The 20,918-nt window shown below is 34.2% G+C and overlaps 5 protein-coding genes across 5 annotated transcripts; 3 read left to right on the top strand and 2 right to left on the bottom strand.

The window, feature by feature from the left end:
* The first annotated feature begins 927 nt into the window (after positions 1–927).
* Positions 928–4,360, top strand: LOC11417441 (uncharacterized). Its single transcript, XM_003594504.4, has 5 exons — positions 928–1,332; positions 1,839–2,051; positions 2,458–2,675; positions 2,772–3,592; positions 3,682–4,360. The coding sequence occupies exons 1-5, from the start codon at positions 1,120–1,122 to the stop codon at positions 4,068–4,070; spliced, it is 1,854 nt and encodes a 617-aa protein (XP_003594552.1). The 5' UTR covers positions 928–1,119; the 3' UTR covers positions 4,071–4,360.
* Positions 4,361–5,054: 694 nt separating this feature from the next.
* On the top strand, positions 5,055–11,494 carry LOC11412251 (histidinol dehydrogenase, chloroplastic). Its single transcript, XM_003594505.4, has 13 exons — positions 5,055–5,331; positions 5,417–5,469; positions 5,571–5,643; positions 6,120–6,221; positions 7,179–7,280; positions 7,379–7,450; positions 7,877–7,939; positions 8,087–8,128; positions 8,557–8,616; positions 8,742–8,852; positions 9,195–9,365; positions 10,407–10,497; positions 11,011–11,494. Exons 1-13 carry the CDS (start codon positions 5,113–5,115, stop codon positions 11,286–11,288), a joined length of 1,437 nt encoding a protein of 478 aa, XP_003594553.1. The 5' UTR covers positions 5,055–5,112; the 3' UTR covers positions 11,289–11,494.
* Positions 11,495–12,423: 929 nt separating this feature from the next.
* Positions 12,424–14,859, top strand: LOC11408222 (accelerated cell death 11). Its single transcript, XM_003594506.4, has 4 exons — positions 12,424–13,025; positions 13,464–13,636; positions 14,344–14,489; positions 14,609–14,859. The coding sequence occupies exons 1-4, from the start codon at positions 12,675–12,677 to the stop codon at positions 14,713–14,715; spliced, it is 777 nt and encodes a 258-aa protein (XP_003594554.1). The 5' UTR covers positions 12,424–12,674; the 3' UTR covers positions 14,716–14,859.
* Positions 14,860–14,978: 119 nt separating this feature from the next.
* Positions 14,979–19,517, bottom strand: LOC11412445 (pentatricopeptide repeat-containing protein At1g51965, mitochondrial). Its single transcript, XM_003594507.4, has 2 exons — positions 18,722–19,517; positions 14,979–16,702 (listed from the first exon to the last, which is right to left on the bottom strand). The coding sequence occupies exons 1-2, from the start codon at positions 19,433–19,435 to the stop codon at positions 15,497–15,499; spliced, it is 1,920 nt and encodes a 639-aa protein (XP_003594555.1). The 5' UTR covers positions 19,436–19,517; the 3' UTR covers positions 14,979–15,496.
* A 146-nt stretch (positions 19,518–19,663) lies between these two features.
* Positions 19,664–20,902, bottom strand: LOC112419332 (uncharacterized). The gene is made up of 2 exons (XM_024776918.1): positions 20,880–20,902; positions 19,664–20,117 (listed from the first exon to the last, which is right to left on the bottom strand). The coding sequence occupies exons 1-2, from the start codon at positions 20,900–20,902 to the stop codon at positions 19,664–19,666; spliced, it is 477 nt and encodes a 158-aa protein (XP_024632686.1).
* Positions 20,903–20,918: the final 16 nt, after the last annotated feature.

The raw sequence follows: 20,918 nt of genomic DNA on the forward strand, positions 1-20,918 counted from the left end.
ACCAAAGTGTTTAGACAGACGCAAAGATATTATGCTCACATTAGTTAGTTAGGTAAAAGATTGTATGTTTGATATGGAGTAAGTTTCTTGTGAATTATCATGGAAAGTTTCATAATAAAGTAAAAACACTGTATTGTATATTATATCTTGAAAAATGATTTCGTGGTGACATAATACGCTTTTCCTCAATATGGAAACTCATTGAGATCATAGTATTTCATCTCACTCTGTTGTTTATTTTTCAGGTAAAACCTGTTTTGGAGTCAATCAAATGCATGATCATAAGTAACTAGGGTCTAAAGTTCTTAGTTATAGTTTAAGATTTTCATTCTTTGTAAAATGTGTCATAATTGTATTTAAAACCCTAATTCAATTTTCAAAACTTTGTATTTCAACTTATGTTTGTTGTTAAATACTTTTATTGAGTACGATTTCAGTTTAATATTGTCTAATTATTATATTTGATATCAGAGCAAGTATGTTAAGTTTAGCATGTGCTTCAAGTCTAGAAGTGATATGGTTAGGGGTGTCAAGCACTCCTAAGCACGATTTGTTCTTAAATTATAAGCACGATTTAGTGGGCCGCTTGCTCGTGGAATCGTGCAGAATGACAAGCACTCCGTAGAACATTATCTTCCTAATTTTGAATTTAAGTATTTTTTTCCATATTTTATAATATAAATTAGTAAAATCTCATTTTTAGAACCAAAAATGGGAAGGAAAAAAACCTTTCGAAATTATATAATCCGAAAGTCTCATTTTTGAAATTAACAATTAATACATACATGCAATCCACAGTGGAGGGTGTGAAAGTGAGGCATCATCGTGAAACCCCAACGGGCCTATAGTTGAAACCCAAACAGAAACGATGCAAAACCCCAACGGCTAGTAAAATTATAAAACGGCTAAGTTTCTTTTACAATTTTTCTCAAACGTTTTTTCCACTCATTGCTACTGTTACTATCTTTTCCTCTCTTCATAAATTTCATCTCTTTCTCTCCTTTCCTTTCAAACCCTTCAACCATTTCTCAAACCAAGAACAACAAAAAGTGAGGGTACCCTTTGAAGAATTCAATCTTTTTATAGTCTCAACGTCTTTGTTGAAACTTTCTGATCAGAATGACGTTTGAAAGAAACTCTCCGGCAAGGTGCTACATGACTCCGCCATCATCGTCGTCCTCGTGGAAATCAAGACCTGTACGTTCTCCTACTGTGCCATTTTCTGAGAGAAAGAAATCACCAGCAGCTTCTGTGAGTAAAGATGATCTTTTTCATGTTATTCATAAGGTTCCTTCTGGGGATTCTCCTTATGTTAAAGCCAAACAGGTTCAGGTAAATAAAGTTTCTATTTTTATTGTTTTTGTATTCTGGGTTGTGATGTTTTTGGTTGGTTTCCTTGAATTCTTGGTCTTGTATTGATGTTTCTTTTGATGCAAGAAAGTTCTTATTTTTCTTTGTAATTTTTTTTCTTTCTTTGATGGGTTTTTGTTATCGTTTTGATGGAGTTTGAGGGGTAGAATATGTGCTTATTTCTATGCCTTTAGAATAGAATTCTCAGTTTTGAAGTGATTTTTATCAGATTATTTTCTTTCATAGTTTTTTTTTTTTTTTTGGGTGCTATCTGCTATGAATGTTTATCTGAATACTTCAATATCAGTTGGTTGAACTTTGAAATATGAAATTCTTGTAGTCTTTTTGTAGTTTGAATGTGTGTGATAATTTGTGTGGAATTGAAATCATGAGAATTTGAATTGCTAAGTTTTTTTGAAGTGATTTTTATCAGTTAATTTTCTTTCTTGGTTTTCTGTTCAATGATTGTGAATCTGAATTCTTTACAGTTAGTGGATAAAGATCCAGGTAAAGCAATTTCCCTTTTCTGGGCTGCTATTAATGCTGGCGATCGCGTTGAGAGTGCCTTGAAGGATATGGCTTTAGTTATGAAGCAACTGAACCGGTCTGATGAGGCAATCGAAGCGATCAAGTCTTTCCGTCATCTCTGCCCTTCTGATTCTCAGGAATCTCTTGACAACATCTTGGTTGAACTCTATAAGGTATAAGGGTTGATTGTTTCTTGCTTTTTCTTGTCATAGTTTGCTAATTTTCTCTACATGCATTTGAATGATAAGCTGGTCAAATTAACATCTCATGCAAGAATCTTGGCTGTTTGTATTTTGATTAGCATTTGAATAGACTTAAAAAAAGGAGAAAATTTGGAGAATCAAGACCTTGTTAATTTGTAACATTTAGGATGAGTTTGGAAAACACTTTGCAACACCTAGAATTCAGACAAGTATGTTAGAAATCAAGATGAACATATAAGGCTATGATGTTTGTAACTCTCAATCTTGTATTGTAGGACTTTTCATATAACAATGTTTTTAGTATTTGATTGTTGAAGGTTACAAAACCAGGTGTTTAACATTAATGGCTTATACATGTATATTCTTATTGTTATAGAGGTCAGGAAGGGTTGATGAAGAGATAGGCATGCTTCATCAAAAGTTGAAGCAAATTGAAGATGGTATGACATATGTTGGAAGGACAACAAAACATGCAAGATCTCAAGGGAAGAAAATTCAAATCAGTGCTGAACAAGAGATATCAAGGATACTCGGGAACTTGGCCTGGGCTTACTTGCAAAAAGGCGACTATAAAACTGCTGAAGAACATTATAGGTGGGCTCTTTAAATGGAATCAAGATGCATTTCTGATATTGTTTTTGTTCCTATAAAGAGAAAAGTAATAATTTCTTATTTGTTTTGTTTATGCAGAAAAGCACTGTCCTTTGAGGTTGATAGGAACAAACAGTGCAATTTGGCAATATGTTTGATGCAGATGAACAAGGTTACAGAAGCAAGATTTCTACTTCAGGCAGTAACAGCGGCGACAAAAAACAGAAAGATGGACGATTCTTTCGTCAAGTCTTATGAACGCGCTACACAAATGCTGCAAGAGATGGAGTCAACAGCACCATCAGTGGATTCGGTCAAAGATAAAGGTGATAATAAATTTAATGAAACTGAGAGATTTTCAGGGAGGAATATGTCATCGCCATACTCCACACCGAATTTGGAGAGCTCAAATGGAAAGACCACTGGTACGGTTAAAAGTAGGACAGAAAATAATCGGTCTTTGACATCTGATGCCAAAGACTCTCATCATTCTCATGCTAGGAGAAGATTATATGAGTCTCTTGATCCTGCAAAATCCGATCCGAAGGTTCCTCCTTACACAAAACCAAAAAGACCTTCATGGGGTTTCAACAGTCATTCAGATTCTAAACCTTCGTTTGTGAGTTATCCTAATGAGAAGGCTCCTTACATTATTAAGCCAAACTCAACACAGAATGGGTTTTCTCCTCGCACCGCCACAAATTGGAGAACAAGGACACCGGAAGGTGATGCTGCAATAGTAAAATATGGACCTACAACAACAGTAAAGCAAGGAAACAAAACAACAGTTTTCAGTTCTGGTTCGATATATCCTTTGAACACAGAAGCAGCTATGAAATTCACAAAGAATGACAACAACAACAAATTCACAGTAACCAATGAATTTGCAGCTTCTGTTGATACAAAAGACCAAAATCAAGGTAGTGTAAAATCTCCATATTAAATACTACTGTTAGTGTTACAATTTCTTTTGACAGTAACTTGATTAACAATCTTCATGAATTTGCAGACAAAAAACTGGCGAAGAAGAGTTGGGCGGATATGGTAGAAGAAGAACAACAATCTGAAGAGTATGAGTTATTCTATAAAGGTTATACAAATTTTGATGCTCAAGTGTTTCAAAATGAAAATGAAAACTCAAACATAGTCTATCAACCTCCTTCTCGTCGGTCACATTACGAAACTGAAAGTTTAAACCAGAATCTTGAATTTATGAACTTGAAAGATGGCTATAATGCTGCACCTGTGAATGATACTTGGTTGAGGAATCCAACTGTAAGGCGTTCGTTGTTTACCAATGCGGAAATGACAAATGAAAGGGATGTATTCTCTGGAGAGGAGAAGCGAACAAGGAGAGCCAGGTTGCAGGTTTTTCAGGATATTACCTCCTCATCCTGAAACCTTAAACCAACCTTTGCATAAGATTTATTTGCCTCTGGATGTGACCAAATGTCCTTAACTCTACTAGGTTATTAAGGTTTTATTTGCTTTTTTAGATTACAGGAACATCATGGTTAGCTTTCAAGTTTCAATGAAGGCATTTTGTTTGATTAGTAGTTTAGCTTATTCTTTAATTCATACTCATTGTATTCATGATTCCCTCTGTACTGTAAAATAGTTTCATATTGAAACTGAGAGTGGAGATTTTTGCTACACACAGATTTGAATAGCTTCATTACTTGTATGTATATGTTTGTAAACCTTTGTAAATCCACATTTTTGATTCCTTGTGCTATATACTAATAGTGTTTTTTGTGAGTGGAACTTCAATGTGAATAGTTACATTAGTAATATTACCATTATGATGATCCATTGCTCCTTTAAACCAGCAAGTAACATGTGTGTGTACTAGGAAATATATTTTTCCTAACTTTTGAAAAGACCTTTCAAATAGAATGTGGAGGAAAGTATGAAATTTTGTCAACCTATTTGATAAAGTGACATTTCACATTAGGTAAATATTTAAAAAAAATCTCTTTCCAAAAAGAATATTTAAAAAATATGTAGTAGTTAATTACATTATTTCACTATAATGTATATTGTGATTGTGACATTCATAAAGAAAATAAAATTAATATAACATAATAGCATGACCTTATTCGCCGTTAAATAACATTTTACTTTAAAAGTATCAAACAAGTTTTTTCTTGCTATAAAAGTCCATTACAGCGGGCAAAAATATCTTAAATTTTAAAATTTGATATCATAAAAGTCTAAAACAAAAAAAATTTAAATTACAAAGTTGAAATCTAAACAAATCTTTTTAGAGGGGTAAATAAAAAACTGCTAATATTATATATTAAACTTCTTTTTTAATAACTCACCAAAAATTGAAAAATTATTCAGACAAGGGTAAAATAGTAATTAAAAATAAAAAATTGAATAGTGGTGAAGAAGAGAGGAAGAAGAGACATAGAGAAAGAGAAAGAGAAGGAAGAGGATGAAGTCTGCGCTTACGACTTGTAACATTAACTGGAAGTGTTACCAAAACCACCACAGAACCTCTTTCTCTGTTACCAATACCATCAATTACCGAACACGCTGTTCCATTTCCATGGCAAATCCAATCAAAACCTACCATTTATCCAACCTCACTCAAACCGAACTTCTCTCCCTCAAATCTCGTCCACGCATCGATTTCTCTTCTGTTTTCGACATTGTAACCTTTCTCTCCCCTTTTCATACTCTTCCTCTAATGGGTTTTTATTTTTCACTCTCAAAATCATACCTTTTTGCTTTTTCAGGTCAACCCCATTGTTGATGATGTTCATGCTCATGGAGATGCTGCTGTTAAACAGTTTAGCTACTTCTTTTCATTTTTCACACTATTGATTTTATCTTTCTCTTATATTTAAATTGTGGATTAAAATTTAAAGTTTGTGTTTTTTTTTTTTGTAGATATACTTCAAAATTTGATAAAGTTGATCTTGAGAATATTGTTGAGCTCGTTTCTGACTTACCTGACCCTGTGGTATGTTTTGTTCAAAAATTCTCCTACTTTTGTTGTAGCCTTATTATGATCATTTTTTATTTACTGCGAAATGTTATTTGAACATCAATTTGGAGCAACAAAATTTCACAATTTTTAACAGTTAACGCCGTTCAACAAGTGTTTAATGTGAATATTATCAAGTTTGTTTAACTCATTAACCATCAGTTCAACTTAATTAAACGCAAATTAGGACATTGACGTAGTTGCTAGCAGCGTTATTTTATTAACACTAATTTTAGGTTTGAACACTTGAAAATCAAGGCTAATGACATTTAAATTTGTGGTTAATATATAGTTCAGTAGATGGTTAATAGCTTGTGACACCTGATATATCTATTAACCATGTCTGAACTGCGTCACCTATTTAAATAACATTTCTGCTATGTATATATGTTAGTTATTGGATAATAATGCTGTGGATGCTACTGTTTTCTTATGTTTCTGGCCTTTTGCAGCTTGATCCAGCGATTAAGGAAGCTTTTGATGTCGCTTACAGCAATATTTATGCATTTCATGCTGCTCAGAAGTCACCTGAGAAAAGTGTTGAGAACATGAAAGTATGTTAATGCTAGTTCTTGCTTTTTTAGTCTGTGGTTTGGTTGATAAATCAGGAGCTTAATGGTTTAAGACTGATTTGAGAATTAATTATTTAATTTAAGCATACTGTTATGCATTATTAAGTATAAGTTTGAAATATTTGTTGGCTAGATATCATTATATTGCTATTCTATTAGACGTGTGTTATGATGTGCTTTTCTGAATCTACATGTTGAGAAGTATTTGCCTGCAGCACTACCTAGGAATAATTAGATAATACTAAGGATATGTTTGGTTCCACTTTTTGATGAGATAAAATTGATTTCAAAGGCATAGAGTAGAATTGGTTTTGATATGTTTGGATGTTTTCGAGTAGAATTGATTTTGCCTCCATATTTGATTCTATCTTGAAGCTAGAATTTGGAGTTTTTGCCTCTACAATTTATTTTAACCTCAAATTTATTGTTCAACCCACTTTTATATGAATGTAGCTAAACATAAATCACACCACTAATAACATTTAACTCCCTTTTTGCCATAATCAATTTTACAAAATACATTTATGACACAAGAACCAAACAGACACTAATAGCCTGTTTGCTTTTGCGTTTGTCAAACCACATTTTATGGAAAACCACGGCAATTTATCACGTTGGCGCAAAAGCTCCAAATGCTAGCTTAATAAAATCACGGCAGTTTTGCTTTGATAATCATGCCAGCCGTGCTTTTGGTGTTGTAAACTCTACACCAAACACATGCTAAAAAGATCAAATCAGTAGGTTACCTTGTCAAGTTATGATCATATGCTTCCCTGTCTTTGATTAGTCCACATCTTTTGAATTCTCATCTTTTTGTATGTATTTGTCAATAATTTCATGTCATTTCATTATTATGCTTCCATGCTTGTTCATTCTTGGTTCTTAGTCTTCCCCAATAATATATTATTTATGTGAGTCTTGAGTTTTCCGTAAATTCAGGGAGTCCAATGCAAGAGAGTTGCAAGAAGTATTAATTCCGTGGGTCTTTATGTTCCAGGGGGAACTGCTGTATTGCCTTCAACGGCTTTGATGCTTGCAGTTGTAAGTTGAATGGATATTTCATTAGCTCTTTTGTTGTTCAACGTTCCTAACTTTTACTTTTCCAAATTTAATTGAATGTTAATCGTTTTCTATACTAGCCTGCACAAATTGCCGGATGTAAAACTATTGTTCTTGCAAATCCTCCCACTCGGGATGGCACAACATGCAAGGTATTTATCTATATTGTGTAAAAGTTATAATTAGGTTAGAGCATCCACAATGGAGACACTCATATTTGAGGTCTTAAACGGGTCCCACATGGACACATCACTTTTTAATTATTTTTTAATAATAGTACCTAATAGGTACTCAACCACTCCAATAGAGATCCTCTATCAAAAGGTCTAAATGGGTCCCACAAATAACTATTTATTAATGAAAAACAACAAAAACAATTTAAACAATGATTATTTTATTGAAAAGTGGTGTGGGGTCCACTTAAGATTGGGGGTCTTAAGTTAGACCCTGGGTCTTAAGAGACCCCCAAAATTTTTTTCCACATTGGGGGTACCTATTAGGTACCGGGTCTTAAATGGTAAAGACCCTACCAATGTGGTCTATCTGTTCTTCTGAGTCTGACTAATGTTTTTCTGCAGGAGGTACTGTATTGTGCGAAGAAGGCTGGGGTGACTCACCTACTCAAAGCTGGAGGAGCACAGGTTTGATGCATGATAACATACTAAAAACCTTATCTGGTTTTGTGATTTGAATATATCATCCTTTTTTCATATTGATTTTTATATATCTGTATCATCATTGTATTATTGATTAAACAACTATTAACATGACATTTTTCTCAATTGTAGGCCATATCTGCTATGGCTTGGGGAACAGAAACTTGTCCCAAGGTTCGGCTTCTCGTTTAATTCATCTTGTTGACTTTATTTTCGTAGTTATTGTATTCAGCTTTATATCATATTCCAATAGAATTGCAAGTTCATGATTATATATAATGAGATTCATCCCGTGATAGGTAACTCTGTACTTAAACTTCTCACCCCCTATTGATAAGTTAAATGTCTTGATGTGTTCTTAATTTATCGTTAATGATAACATAAATCTCGCTGTCTAATGAATAGATGGTGACTAAGATACATCAAGTCTGTGTCGTGTCTGTGTTTGTCTTGTATCCGGTGTCTCTGTCAGATTCTGTGCTTTTTAGGCTAACTTCAATCTAACAGTATTCACAGTGCAAATATTTTTCATTCTAACAGTATTCACAGTGCATATATTTTTCTATCATTTCTAATTGTAAATTTGGGATGAACTTTTGCAGGTTGAGAAGATTTTCGGCCCTGGAAATCAATATGTCACAGCTGCAAAAATGATACTTCAAGTAAGCGAGTTTATATTTTACATTTGTATCCCTTGATTTGTATCCATATCCCTGTATCCTCTACTGCATTTCATAATTTGAATCTAAAAGCTTCTTTCTCTTTTCTTTTTCAAAATCATGTACAGAATAGTGAAGCCATGGTTTCAATTGACATGCCGGCTGGTCCATCTGAAGTTTTAGTCATTGCGGACAAGCATGCAATTCCATCTCACGTAGCTGCTGATTTGCTTTCCCAGGTTTAATGAGTTTTAAACTCTCCTATTTGGTATACAAACATTATTCACTAATTCATTTTCACAATGAAAACTGTTATCTTTTTCATCCTTAAAAATTATAATCGTATTCTAGTGTAATTTATACATTATTCTAAAAGCTTATATATGTCTATTTTCTACGTTATGATCCCAAAGTTCAATATATGATTCATAATATTTGTCGCATATACGTCATAAGAATTAATTGATAATTAATCACTAATATCTAGAAATCAACCAAATTTGTAAACACTAAATTGACTCCTTACCTTTTCAGATTTCTTGTATATTGCTAATAGCTTCAAAACTAATTTACAATTTCAGGCTGAGCATGGCCCTGATAGTCAAGTTGTTCTTGTGATTGCTGGAGACGGTGTGGATCAGAATGCAATTCAGGAGGAGGTCAGCAAGCAGTGTCAGAGTCTTCCAAGAGGTGAATTTGCCGCAAAAGCACTGAGCCACAGTTTTATCGTGCATGCACGTGATATGCTTGAGGTCAGTCCTTTGTCCAAATTTTTGTCTTTGACCCCTTAAAGCAGATTGATGAGTAAGGCCTTGTTTGGATAAGCAGGTCAATTAAGCCCTTATAACATAAGCACTTATCATATAAGGGTTTATGTATAAGTTATTACAACAAAAGATAAAATAAAGTCAAATTGTTTTCATATAAGCTATAAGTTGTTTTCATAAGCTATCATGGAGAACTTTTGGAAATAAGCTGAAAATAGCTTATAGGCATGCCATGCTGTTTTCATAAGCTCTCTAAAACAGTCTCACAAGTGCTTATGCTAGTAGATAATCTCAAATAAACCAATCCAAACAATCCCTTAACAAGAAGTATCTGCATCTATGCATTGTACAACAAATGGTGTTACACATAGCATGTTGTACTTGTGTCCCGGGTGTTTATAAACTTGTTATTAGGGAAAATCAACCAAAGAGTGCAATAATGAATTACTTAAATCAATATTCATTGTCGCCTTGTATTAGCTAATAAAGTTATAAGTTAATATGCAATCTCTATATTTTATACTGCAAAGTATATCAATTTGAGAAATATAGGCTCAGCCCAGTAATACAAATAAAAAGCACATTTTACAATAAGTTTTCTTGAAACATTTATGCAGCATTAATGTGAAATTATCTATGTATATGTCAAAATTGTTGGGGTAACCTTGGCGCAACTGGTAAAGTTGTTGTCATGTGACTGGAAGGTCACGGGTTCAACTCCTGGAAACAGCCTCTTGTGTAAAAAACAAAGTAAGGCTGCGTACAATACACCAAATGGTGGGACCCTTCCCAGACCCTGCGTATGCGGGAGCTTTAGTGCACCGGATTGCCCTTTTATATGTCAAAATTCCTTACTACCTATGGAAGACTTTAAAATTTGACCTTAAATTATCGTTCTATTTTTGTGTTTGTTTTTAATTAGTTAAACAGTATATACTTAATTACTACTCCTTTAGCTTGTAAGTCTCAATCCACCAACATCTATATTGGAGTTTCAGAAGTAAAGATTAGTTTTGCATCTTCCAGGCTATCACTTTCTCAAACATGTATGCACCTGAGCATTTAATCATCAACGTAAAAGATGCAGAGAAGTGGGAGAGTTTTATTGAGAATGCAGGTAAAATAGTCTGGATTTTTCTTGTTGGTGTATTTTTTTTATGTCTGCATTCCGCAACCCCTTAGGCTTTGTTTGCGAGTTTGGAGGGGAAGGGAGGGGAAGGCTTAGGAAAAAAGGAATGAGCAAGTGGAAGAAATAGAAGAAAATGGGAGAGGAGAGCTTTGGGGGGTTAACTTTTCTTCATAATACAAAACCCTCCTCATTTGGAGGAACTAAAAAATTGTATTGGAGGAGGGTTTTGGGGGGTTTTGGAGGGTTAATAAGAATTCTTCAAATTTAATTTATGTTGTTATAATATTTTTAAAATTAAAAATAAAGTAATCATATGCATTAATTTACCATTCTCTAAAAAACTACTCTTTTAAAAAATTTGTAAGATTTCTCTATTTTTCTTCATATTTTGCACTCCTCAAAACCTTTCCTTTCCTTCCCCTCCAAACTCGCAAACAAAGCCTTAGAGGATTCAATTCTGAACGTGTCCTTGAATTGATGACAATCCAATTGCCTGTGCAGGTTCTGTGTTTTTAGGGTCGTGGACACCGGAGAGTGTCGGTGATTATGCAAGTGGGACAAACCATGTCCTTCCTACTTATGGATATGCAAGAATGTATAGTGGCGTGTCATTGGACTCTTTCCTCAAGTACATAACTGTACAGTCTCTCACAGAGGAAGGTCTAAGAAAACTTGGACCATATGTAGAAACCATGGCTGAAGTTGAAGGACTTGAAGCGCACAAGCGAGCCGTTACCTTGAGACTTCAGGACATAGAAGCCAGACAGGTTTCAAGATGATCCATCAATCCTTTGCAAGCTGTTAGCTCTAAATTTATGCAAACTTTTGAGCCATTTGCTTGATGATATTACTTGGATGGCTAGATTTGTGTAGCATTTGTAGCCACAGTTGCCACTCTACATCTTTGTAACAATAGCTGCATTTATGTACTATAGTAGTTGTATAATTCTTAATAAAGAAGAGGGAACCCTTAATAACACCATCAGTCTCGTCTCAGTTGCGATCAAAGTTGTGCAGTGGGTGATTGCTCATCAGTATCACCCCCTTATATGCTCAAATCTTCAGATAAAATACACTATTAGAAGTTCGCTTCCAATAAAATGCCGCATTTTAAGGGGATTGGATGAGCAATCACGATTCTAATGTATCACTTTAAAATTAAATAGAGAAAGTAGTTATAATGTGGTTCTGATGAACTTGAAGAGCTCGACAACCTGATCTAAACAAATTAAATTGGTGTAAACTGATTAGTTTCGCTTACTTTTCTCCGTTTTTGATATGAATTGAATCAACAACTAGTCAAGTCTGAGTTAGGTTTGATATCTCTTAACAAATTAAATTGACATATTAAAACTATTCCTGTCAATTTCGATTTTTTTTTTTTTTTTTTAAGAATTGTCACTTTTTATGTGAATAGCATCGTTAACTAACTGGCCCCACTATGACTGTTGTTTCCATGACGGGAAGGGAAAGTAACCATAGCCCACCAATTTAGAACAATTTCTTGTGTCAATGTAAATTCAACTTTCAAGAATTCAATCATTAAGACTACTTTGGTAAGGTTCACATTTTTGTTTTAAAAAGAGAGTAAAACTTGGGTTTAAAAAAGTATTAATAAGAAAGTTGGAGTAGAAAAAAAAACATTCGTAAGATGACTTGGCTTGTTCACATGAAGCCATAACTATATAAGTAAACAACAATCAATTTAGTCTTCTAAGAATCACTATCTCTTATACTTGACTTAGTCCAAGTATATGAAAGTAATAATAATTCATTCGTAAACGGTATAAAATCCATCAAGTTGGTCTCAAAAACTACATGAAATCCATCAAATTATACTATGGTATTACAATTGATACTGAGAATTAAAGAGACATATTGCATACAGTTTAAGTGTTATTTACTATTTTTGGTAAAAAAAGTTGATCTTAAATTTTTCATAAAGCTTTAGTTTTAGGAACTAAATATGAGATAGGATGACGCTTTATTCTGACGTATATATTGTACTATATTCAAGGTCCTCTTTCTGCGAACCTTCAGAACTTGAATTCATTGCATCCACTCAAGTCAACACATTCATACAGATGTATAATGTATATATATGAAGATAAGATGCAAACACTAAGGACAAGAGAAGTATAATCATATAATATTTCTTCTATTCCATGGCAAGTAATGATCAACATGTACATCAGAGAAAAGGGCTTAAAGCATGTGGTGGTTTTCTGACGTGCTTTTCTGCCAATGCCAGAAATGAACAGCAGCAATCCGTACATGATCATGTCGACAACAACACTGAGGATATCATAAGAGGAAGAAGAGTGGCTTCCACGACAGCAGTCGATGAAAAGCATCTCGCTAAAATCGCAGATGCATTCAAAGAGCTAGCAAATGCCATCGTCAACGAAAATATGATCGAGGTTGCTGCTTTTTCCCGTGCATGTTCTTTTGTAGCTCCCCTTTTTGGTAGTGTTGGCTTTCATTTCCAGTTCATTGAGATGGATTACGTTACCAAGGTAAGCTACCAGTAAACTAGTTATTATTATTATCAGTATTATTAGTAACATGTATGTGAATATGGGATCTTATTTGTTGATATATACACTTACTCATACATGTACGCCGACAGTAATAATTTAAAAAGATGAAATAGATTAATTATAACCATATGTATATGTGTCAGTGTTGTGTCAATGTTAAACACAAACACACATACCAAATACGTCTTTAATCTGAAGTGTTGGTAACGCATACATACTTGGATTTTATGTAAGGAGTGGATGACTTATCTTATTCAATGTTTGTTCTAATAAACTAGTTATTATTAAAATAACATATGTTTGATTTTATTTGTTGACACACACAAAGACTTGGAATTTAGAATAGTTCATTGTGAGCTCATCATATATGCCATATTTGATTTGATTATCATATGATTTTGATGGTAATAACAGGTTAATGACATAGCAGAGGCATCAAAGTCTTTCAAAACATTACAATCTATGGTTGATCAAGATGTACAAACTAATTCTGTAAGAAAACAAGGGAGCCATTCCAGAAATCTTTTGAAAATAAAACGTGGACTAGAATTTCTCAAGGTGCTATTTGAACAAGTTCTACTCACAGAGTATGTACATCTTATTCATTTGCTACTTTACCATTTGATGTGTGTCAGTGTTTAATTTGATATAAGCTTTTCATATTTTGGTTAAAGAAATCCAAAGCATGTCACTATCACCCTTACTTTTAACATCCCTAATTAATGTTTTTAACATTAGTGCTAGACAACAATGATTAAACCAACGAAACTCATCTGATAACTGATAAGTATGTGAGTTTAGATACGCTGTAATTTTGAGAATCTTTAAGCATATCTCTATGAGTATGAGACTTGTTCTAACTTCTAACCTACGCGGACATAGTCACAGACATTGGAAACAGCACATTTACATCGATAAAATTTTAAGACAATGAAGTAATTCAATGTAATCACACGTATCATTATCGTGTCGGTGTCAAACATTGACAAGTGTCGGAGACCGAGACACACCTTCGATAAAAGATGCTATTGAGGTTCTAACCTTGGTGAGTTCCAAAGCCCAAGGACTAAAAATAAAATAAATTGAAAGTGGAAAATTGGATGACAGAAAAAGATCCCACTTACAATTCTTTAACCTTTGCAATTTAGGCTGCGTGGGAAAAGTGTCGTTGGACTAATATTGACTTTTGTGTTAACCTCAATAATGTAGTCTTTTTTGTTTAAGACAAGTTTTGATTAGGTTTGGTAGTACATGACAGTGATAGTGAATTATATGTTCCGATGTGTTTTGGCAGGGGAAATTCTATGAAGGATGCAGTTTCTAAGGCTTACACACAGATATTTAATTCATATCATGGTTGGGCTCTCAGAAAGGCTGTTGCTGTAAGGTTACATTACCTCCCTACAAAGCAGCAGCTATATAGGAAACTCAGGGAAGATGGTAAGTATAATATAACATTTGTTACCATCATTTTAAATGTGTTTAGGGCATTTTATGTTCTTCATTATTCTAGTTATTATGATATTTACCTTTTTTTCTTTCATTGTATTATGCTGCAGAATCTTCAGCAAAGGTCCTAATGGAAACTTATATATCAGAATCCCCGCCTCTACTCCGATACATCGAGAAGATCTTTCTTGAAAGAGAATTGGGTATAGATTGGTGAACCTTCTAAGTGGATGTGTTTTTTCATTGAGTTGAGTATGTAATAAAGAAGTGTTTTTGTTTGGAATCTTTTTGATAGAGTAATTAATTTCTTTGGTTTGTAACAACCATTTTTGCTGTAATTGAATGAGCATCATTTTTTGTGCGACGGGTAAATTAATTTCCTAAGTACAACGAGGGAGAAAGAAGAAAATATGAAATTTAGGTTTGGCCTTAAACTAAATAGGCACGTAGTATGCAAAAAAAAAAGAAAAAGAAAAAGTATTACATGGCCAAATTCTTCCAATGTTATTCAATACTTCATGCTAATCAAGGAACCAACATGGGATTGTATACTTGGGGGTACAATCTTGGAAATCTCAAATAAAAAACCAAGAAAAAATAGCCCTCCCCTTTCCTCTAAAACTAGATTTTTCCTGTTATTATTCATGTAAGAATGAAGAATTCTATATACAACTTTACTATGATGACTTTATCTAGTATGAGCTTGCTAACAGATCCTATAACGAATTAAATTATCAGAATCTATATGAGATTCGTAAGAGAAAGAAACCGTACTCTTTTCATTGAACTCACATGTTTCAAGACACAGAATCCCATTGCAGAAAAACTTGAGTATGTTGCCCAATCAACACGAGTGTGAATTCATCACATGGCCATAACCATATATGTTCTTCACCTCAGCCGCAGAGCTATAATGGCTTAGACGAAAAAAACCTGAGAATTACAAACAGCATCTGCGCAATGAATGTATATCAATGATTTTGTTTTCTATCACTATATCATTGTAAAGGGCTAACAACCCATCCTGTAATTGGGTTCTGTCTGCGAACTCTCAACTTCCCGTGCCTACCACTTTGCAATCGCTCAAGCACTGCATATGTTATTGAATCTGGTGTCAGTCCTTGTTGCTTAAGTTTTGCATAAAGGTCCACTGCCTCGGCAGTTCTTCCAGATCTTTCAAGACAGTCGAGTAAAATATTATATGTTACCAAGTTAGGAGAGCATCCCTCGGCAATCATTTCATCGAATAAGCTACACGCCATCTCAACTTTATCCGTCTTGCCAAAACACTCAATAAGTGTACTATAAGTTACAACATCAGGATTTAATCCTTTCTCTTGCATCTCTTTAAATCTCATGTGAGCTTCGTCAACATCTCCATTCTTTCCGAGGCAGTTGATCAAACTGTTATAGGAAATAACATCGGGCTGACAATTACTATTCTCTAGCTCTTCGAAAATTTTAACAGCACTGTCAACTCTTCCAGCCCGTCCATAGCTGGAGATCAGAATATTGTATGTGAATATGTCTGGTGGAGGGCCATCTTGTTTCATCTTTTCGTAAAGATCATGGATATGCGATACTTGTTTTAACCTACCAAGAGCTGTGAATACTGTATTATACATGATAGTATCAGTAGTTATACACTTTTCATGAAATCTATTCAGAAGATCTATTGCTTCAGCTATTTTACCACTACTGCATAAACTCTCCAACATGGACATGTAGGCATCTTTATCACCCTTGTCATGAACGTTCCACATGTTGCAAAATAGCCTATGTGCTTCAGAGGAATGGCCCAATTTGCTTAAAGTCCTTACAAAATATGCATATATCTGCTTATTCATATATTTTTTCGACATCTCCACAATATTGTCAAGCTTATTAAGCTGTCCTTCAGCAACCAAAACATTCAAAAGCACACTGTACGTAAATTCATTAGGCTGACAACCATTCTCAACCATTTTTGAGAAGAGCAGGACGGCCTTGTCCGCCATCCGCCCCTTGGCAAGTGCCTCAATCATAGTATTATAAGCAATCAAATTTAGAGTGAAGCCCTTTTCTAACATTGCCTGAAAGAGTGCTAGCGACTCGTCAGTTTTGCCGGCTTTTCCAGTCATTCTGATCATAATGGTGTATGTGAACGTATCAGGCTCACAATGCCTCCGCTTCATGTCCTCAAAAACTTTATATGCTTTATCTACCTGCCAAAATATTGAAATACACTATAATTGGTGAACAGAATCAACAGAAGTAACATGTGTTTCTCAAAAACAATGTACAGAATTTAATTAATTCACACAAATCTGATCCGGCATTGACAGTGAAACATACCCACACAAAATTCAGACAAGCCCAAAGTAAACAATTTCATAAAAATAAAATATAAATAAGAAGTAAATTGATGTTCCGTTACCATTATCATAACTTGTACTGCCCTAAATCATGTTGAGTTAACAAAACAGAACATACAAATAAACTGTATTTGATGCAAATTAAAAGTAAGACAGGTAATTGTAAAAAATAAAATAAGAAAAGTAAAAAAGTGATATATTTTGCTTCAGTGAAAAAGGGTGGAACAAAAATACAGTCTTTGTGAGCCAAAAGCTACATCAGTCCCTAACTCTCCCCAAATTCCAATATATTGAAGGAATGGTTTAGTATAGATAGCTTGTGATCAGAACGATCACAGTAGGAATGTCACACTATATTACTCTCCCTGTGTAACTGTCCAACTGTATTAACTAGCAACTGCCAGTCACCTAGGGATGCTGACTGACACATGTAAGTCAGCTAGCATATGTCCATAAATACACTCATCAACCTCATGTAACTGATTGAGAAATCATTCTAACAGAATTCAGAAAACAGTTACAACAGAAAAGCTAAAAGCTCTCTAGATTCATTATATCGCAGTTTTCTATTACAACATAACCTAATTACAATGAATCGCGGATCATAGAAAATAGCTGTTTGTTCAAATTCCGCTATGATACAGTGTTGTAGCACAGATCTATTTGACTTTTGTACCAAAAAGCGTATTGTGGAACAATATCAGTTTGTTCAACTTCAAATTCCGATACGCTATAGTGCTGCTATAGCTGCTATTTGACAACACTGCCTAGTTAACCGCTAGCACCCAACTAACACTAAGGCTATGTTGGGAGTTTGGAGGGGAAGGAAAGGCTTTAGGGGGATAGAAATATAGGGAAAAATTGAGAAATCTTTCACATTTTTTGAAAGAGTATTTTTTTAGAGTGATAAATTAATGTTTAAGATTAATATATTTTTAATTTTAAGAATATTATAACAACATATATTAAATTTGAAGAATTCATATAAACCCTCCCAAACCCCCAAAACCCTCCTCCAATACAACTTTTTAGTTCCCCAAATGAGGAGGGTTTTATATTTTTGAAGAAAAATAAGCCCCTCCCAATGTCCTCTATTTCTTCCATTTACTCCTTCCTTTTTTTCAAAACCCTCCCCTCCATTCCCCTCCAAACTCGCAAACAAAGCTAAAGAAACATTTGGGAAAATAAATTAATGAAGGAATGGGGAGAAAATCCGCATAAGTTGTTTCTATGAGCATATCATATAAACTATTTTCATAAGTTCTGTCAAAGACTTCACAGAGTATTTGGACAAATTAATGAAATGCTTAGTCAAAAACTACATCATTCCCTAACTCTCTACCCAAACTCCAATCCAACCTAGTTAACTGCTAGCACCCAACTGACGCTAAGGAAACATTAGGGAAAATAAATTAATGAAATGCTAATTCAATAACTGCTTATTATACAAGTGCTTGTGAATAAGCTATAGCTTATTTCTAAGACTTTAGGGAGAATTTGGATAAAAAACAAACTTAGTTCTGCAGCTAGTTAAAAAACAATTATCGATTTATCGTATAAATACTTATGTATAATATATTTCCACAATGAAAGAGGAATTTCAAGGAAACTCCACATAAGGACACAGCATAAACAATTTATCCTAACTATCATCACAAATGCCTATGTCAACATAATCTGAAGTCCCAACACAGCTTTTCTAACCGCTCCTCTAAATACCCAAACTTTATCCAAGATGGTATAAGAATCTATATTCATCTCTCCTAAAAACATGCATTGTAATAAAATCTAACCAATTCAAAAGAAACATAAAAATCATCAAAACTAAAAGCATATTAAAAGCAAAAATATCCAAAGAAAGAAACAAACCTTTTGATCCTTAGCCAAAGCATCCAAAAGCATATTGAAAGCAAAAATATCCAAAGAATAACCACATCTCAACATATCCAAATAAACCCCAAAAGCCTTATCACAATCCCTCAATCTCAAATAGCCTTGAAGCAAACACTTATAACTATAAGCATTAAACCTAAGTCCCCATTTTTTAACCAACCCAACACACCTATCCAAATCACCAAAAAAACCAATCAAAATATTAACAGTCGAAATCGATCCCTTCACGCCGCGTTTCTCCATATCATCAAGCAAAGACTCCGTCTGTTCGAATCTAAGCTGGGAAGAGGAGCGTGAGAGGGTAAGGAAAAGACGGTTATAGATGAAAGGGTCGTTTTTGAGGGAGGGGCAAAAGTGGAAGAATTTGAAAGCGAGGGTAGGGTTTTTGAGGGATTTGAGAATGAGGGAAGCTTCGAGAGGGGTGAGGGGGATGGAGAGGGATTGGAGATAGTGGGAGAGGTCGGAGAAGGGGTCGGGGAGAGTGGTGGTGGGGGTTGTGGAGAGGAGGATTTGAGTGGCTTTGCAGATGAGGTCAGGGCGGGGGAGATTGTAGCCGAGAGGGTCGGAGGGGAGAGGTGGTGGTGGGGTTACTTCGGCGGCGAGGGAACGGCCGGTGGGGGAGGTTGAGGTGATCTTTGCGGTGTATTTTGTGGCGAAGTGGCGGCGGAGATGGTGGTGGTGTGGTTTCATTGGTGGAAGTTGGGTTTTAGTTGTTCATTCAAAGATGTTTCATTCAGTGACAAATTACAGTGCTCTGGTAATGAAAGAGTAGACTGCGATATTACTTAAGAGTTTAATTGTAGTGCTCTGACAGTGTAAAGTGCACTTTACACTGTCATCCAATAGAATTCAGTCATGTCATATCTCTTTAATTGAATTTAAGATTTTTTTTTAGAGGAAATAGCTTATAGTTTTTCATTATAAAATTAAAGATCCAATACAAGAAGGTACAACATTAAAAGTTTGGGAACTAGTTAGGAGTATGGCCTCTCTAGCAATAGTATGAGCGACTATATTCGCTTGTCTCCTATTAAACTCAATCTTAGAGTTTTCAAACCAAGAACAACATCGACGTCTACAATCATCAATGATTGCGCCAAATTCAGATATATCATTGCTTCCTTTAATGTAATAATCTACAGCCCGTTTGGCATCCATCTCAAAATCGACATTAGTGAGTTGCAGCTCATGTACCCACTGAATAGCATATGACAGACCCAAAGCTTCACCTATACTTGAATCACATATAGGACTAGACCGTAGCGTCTTTGCTGCCACAAACTGTCCAACTTCGTCCCTTATACACATACCAAATCCAATAACATTCAAGGAACTCGAGAATGCAGCGTCGAGATTACACTTAAGCCTTCTCCTGCGTGGTTTTTGCCATTAGAATGAGTAATTGTGTAAATACATTTTATAATATTAATATAATTTATTATTCATTTTTACAAACATACATTTATTTATTTATTATTCCTTTAGAATGAAAGCTTTGGTCCATTAGACCACTAATCCATCCACCGCATCATAAAATATGAAGACATATTTTTTCTTAAAATGGAAAATATCTAAACATTTTATTTTACAAGAAAAATTTAGAATGAAAGGATGATACTTCTGTCTAAAATAGAGAATACCTTTAAATTTAAAGAGTACTAACAAATGAATTTACATTTATTTACTCATTCTAAATGAATTAACAAGACTAGAACTTGAAAAATCTAAACATTGAAATAAGTGTCCTTAACATACTCCAATCCAAAATTTATAAATGCAGCTATACTAACAAATATCTTAATGGCAAAAAAAAAAAAAAAAGTAAAAAAGAAAGTTTTATGTAACAAAAACAATTTAAAAAATTTCAAAGTGTTGAATGCAATATTTCCAAAATAAATTTTTCTTTATGAACTTTTAAAATAACACTTGTTAGATTTTCCCTTGTAATATCCAATTATATAAAAACCCTAAACTACTTTAATAAAAAAAACCAATCTTTTTTTAAAATTTATTTTTCCAATTAGCTGTTGTAAAAAGCCATTTACACTTTAGAGTCGAGATTGAAGTTAAATCTATTGTGGAATATTGCCTATATCATCATCATCATCATCATCCTTGGAGAAGAGCAACATACCTATAAACTGCGAGCTCTTGCATTTCTTAAAGTAAACGC

The sequence above is a fragment of the Medicago truncatula genome, chromosome 2 (genome assembly GCF_003473485.1).
Source record: "Medicago truncatula cultivar Jemalong A17 chromosome 2, MtrunA17r5.0-ANR, whole genome shotgun sequence".
NCBI lineage: Eukaryota > Viridiplantae > Streptophyta > Magnoliopsida > Fabales > Fabaceae > Medicago > Medicago truncatula.